Source organism: the organism of the source record quoted next, unplaced genomic scaffold (assembly GCF_019419815.1).
Source record: "Pyrus x bretschneideri cultivar Hongxiangsu unplaced genomic scaffold, Pyrus_bretschneideri_v1 Contig8, whole genome shotgun sequence".
In the NCBI taxonomy this organism is placed as follows: Eukaryota; Viridiplantae; Streptophyta; class Magnoliopsida; order Rosales; family Rosaceae; genus Pyrus; species Pyrus x bretschneideri.
Window position 1 is genome coordinate 3,288,916 of NW_025999820.1, and position 3,709 is coordinate 3,292,624.

At 32.9% G+C, this 3,709-nt stretch overlaps 1 protein-coding gene across 1 annotated transcript; it reads right to left on the bottom strand.

Moving 5' to 3' along the window:
- Nucleotides 1-211: 211 nt before the first annotated feature.
- LOC103952666 lies at nucleotides 212-1,112 on the bottom strand. The gene has a single exon (XM_009364321.3). It carries the CDS (start codon nucleotides 1,037-1,039, stop codon nucleotides 473-475), a length of 567 nt encoding a protein of 188 aa, XP_009362596.2. The 5' UTR covers nucleotides 1,040-1,112; the 3' UTR covers nucleotides 212-472.
- Nucleotides 1,113-3,709: the final 2,597 nt, after the last annotated feature.

Below are 3,709 nucleotides of genomic sequence, written 5' to 3' on the forward strand. Positions count from 1 at the left end.
CGCAAAAATGCCAGTCGAGAATGATACGCCCAATTTTTGTACATAATTACTTATACCGACGTCAATCTCGTTTTCAGCCACCTGATTTTGATGGTAAATCTCTGGCCATTGTTATTATCAATCTGCAGTGGTAAAATTCGGTGAGGACCCGATCAGCCAATATTGTAATATTTAGAGTTATTAAAATATCACTTTATCTGCCATTATTCCATTGATTCATAACTACACGTTCACATTAAAAGACTTCTGAACTAGCTAGCTAGCTAGCATTGCAGTCAAACTTGTGTACATGATTCTATGCATTGCTGCTTACATTATTACATACAACCTATAGATGTGTTCTTAATAAACTAGAATGCTAAAATTTAAAACAAAATTAGGATTTATAAGTTATAAAAAAAAAAAAAAAAAAAAAACCACAATTTTAAGAAATTGGGCTCACATAAATATAGCATTTGTGATTGAAGTAGTCCTAAAGAACTTCGGGTCGTTCGATACTGGACAAAGTCCCTGGGCTGTGCATAGGGAAAGAAAACCAATGATGGGAAGACGGGGACTGCAAATTCAGTCTCAGGTAACTCGAGTCCACCGTGCTATCATGCACCTTCTGTTGGCGAGGCATCGGACTCAGCTCCAATGTATCCGACAATTCCTTGTACATAACCGAAAATGGTGAGCTAATTTTTGGTGAAGAAGAAGGGGCATGGTTTGGTACAGAAGACACACGGATATCGATCGGTGGAGGAGCTACGCTCTGGAGAGACCGAGTCTCCATAAACTCTGGCTCGCTGGTTAGGCTCTGGACAAGCTCCCTGAAGTTAATGGGGTCAACTTTGTAGATTCTTGGTGGGGTTGGTGGAAGTGGTGCAACAGCAGGTTTCTTCCATGGCTTCGACGAAGATTTTCGAGCCGAGTGGAGTGCTGACTGGTGATTGGGAAGCTGCTTTGAGGTTGAAATTGAACCCTTTTTTGGTTGTTTGGTTTGGGACAAGTATGTGGTGGTGGAGGAGGCTGAAGAGGAAGAGGCGTGAGATTCCATTGCGAGTGAAACTTTGAACTTCTAGGGTTCTTGAGGACTTAAAAGAGTGAGATTATTTTTCGGATTTGGTTATTGTGTGTGATGAAAATATTAGAAGCATTATATATAGATTGGAAATAAGCAAAGAAAGGCAACGACCTGGAAGTGCAGCTATTGGGGAACGGAAGATGAAGAAAGAAGAAGCAAAGAATTTCAACGCTGCTTGTCTTGAACCGTCGGCGGTGACGATTGTATGCATTCATAATGTACAAAATTGAAATGTGGTCAAACCAATATGTTTGACCAATATATATATATAAGCAATTTTAATTGTGCTCCTCCATTATTGTCTCTTCGATCTCTTTCAGGGTTTTAATAAATTTTTTGGGATGGTAATCTGCAGGTGACGGTGGTGATATGTGGGCCAAGCCGCCAATATACTATACATAAGGGCCCCTTTATTTAATACACGTGCAGATATAAGTTTGTTCTACCTTTGACCAATGGGAAACCCTAAAAGTAATGGACAATTATGCATCCATGATTGCGATCGCAAAACATTCGATTTGACTTAGTTTTAATTAAGGTTCTAAAAGACGTTAAACGCAAAACAGCTGGACAAGGCTTTGGCGGACTAGAAGGATATAAGTAAACTTATTAATATTTTATAAATAAGTACATGTTTATACTTAAAAAATACATAATTGTATTAAAATACAAAAAATGAAAAATAGAGTGACATACAAATTAAAACGTGTTAGAACATATTGAAAATATGGAAAATCATAATATAATGAGTGTTCATCCAAATATTTAACAAGTATAGTTCAATTTATTAGAAAAAATGTAAATGAAAGTTATGTATTTTCTATCTAAGTGAGAGTCACGATCTAAGAAGGTGCCTAGGTGAACTAGGTGGGCTCCTAGATAGGCTACGTGGGCAAAGCAGGTTTAGGCGGTCTTTCTTAATTTTCAAATGCCTAAGAGTTAATCAAAGTAGTGACCAGCGGTGCTAGACGGGAATTTTTAGAACAGTGGTCTTAATATTGCATTTATTATGATTTTCATTTGTGTATAATAGATAAACAATCTAACGTAACCTTTTTTTAAAATAAAAATTACTATTATTAAGGGAGCAGGGGGGGATTACTATTATTGTGATAATACAATCTAACATAATGTTCATAAAAAAAATTATGTAGGAAGATTATTAATTTAAATCATATTTTGTAAATCATATAACATGGTTGTTGATGATTGGATTATTAATTAAATGTTGATTAATGAACTTATTTCCTATTAGTAATACATTACATGATTTGCAAATGTCATTTAACAAATTAGTCTACCTAACATTACTCTGAAAAAAAAGATTAGAAAATTAAGGGAAAGTCCCTCACAAATTTTTTTTTTATTAGAAAACTCTGAGACAACATTCTTTATTATTAAGGGCATATTTTTTTATATTATTAATTGCAATTTTTTTTATTATTAAGGACACTTTCTGTATTATTAAGGACATGCTTTTTTTTTTTTTTAAAATTCATAAGTGTGACTACTTTTTGGTTGTTTAAGTATTTTTCAATTAAAAATATTCTGTTAGGGACTTTTTATTAGTTCTACCTAAAAACATATCATCTCGTCCTTTTTCAATAGGAGAAATATTGCTTCTATGCATATCATGCGTAAGTTTTTGTTTTACTTTATTTTTTATTGTATATCAGAATTTTTAGCTGTTGACTTTCTATTTAGTAGATCATTAATTAAACATTTAACTATTCATTGTTTTGATGTACGTCATATATTAGAACATAATCATGTAATTATGCTACTATTTTTTTAACATTGATACTAATTATGAGTATTCTCGAGGTATCATTAACCCAAAAACTAATTACGTTACTATTTTCATAAAGGTCAAATTTTAACCTATACCATATTACAGAAGGAAAATCATTAACCCAAAATCAAATACATCATATAAAAGCGCTAGGGAAGGTAAGCCATCAAAAACCATATATATTTCCTTCCCGAAAGATATGTCAGATTGAGAGTGATGATGAAAATTTATAGGAAATAAGTCAAGAAAGTTGAGGCTTCATTATAAAACCAATTGGTAATATGCAAAGTAGCACAATTTACTTATAAGACCATTCAAGGTTCCTCCTCCTATAATGTAGGGTTCATTCTCAGCATGTTCACTCATATGTGGCGAATTTTCAAGCCTAAAACATGGAGAATACAAATCGGGTGACATGGTCTCCTTTGGACTTCACATGTGGGACAACCTTTGATACCATGAAGGAAGTTGAGATTTAACCATAAAACCAAATAGCAATATAGAGATTAGCCCAATTTACTTATAAGCTCATGCAAGATCTCTTCATTCCGAACAATTAGATTGCCTAATTACAAATCAATAGGTGTGTCACCATTGGAATAGACCAATCCATCAAAATTAACATAATAATTTTTTGAGGACTCAATCCATAAGATTTAATTAGTCTTGCTAAAAATTTTTCAAAACTATTTAATATGAATGATGGCTTCAATCAAATTAGGAGATTCATATAAAAAAAACCTATTTTTTTATATATTTTATTCTGTTCATTCCAAACTTTCCAACAAGTTGTAACAAGTTTTTCAAAAAATAAAAGTTAGATTCTGTTCCATATTGAAGTTATTCAATAA

Bases quoted from the DNA above. Each gene is read 5' to 3' on its own strand.
- LOC103952666 (XM_009364321.3), bottom strand. From the start codon at position 1,039: ATGGAATCTCACGCCTCTTCCTCTTCAGCCTCCTCCACCACCACATAC.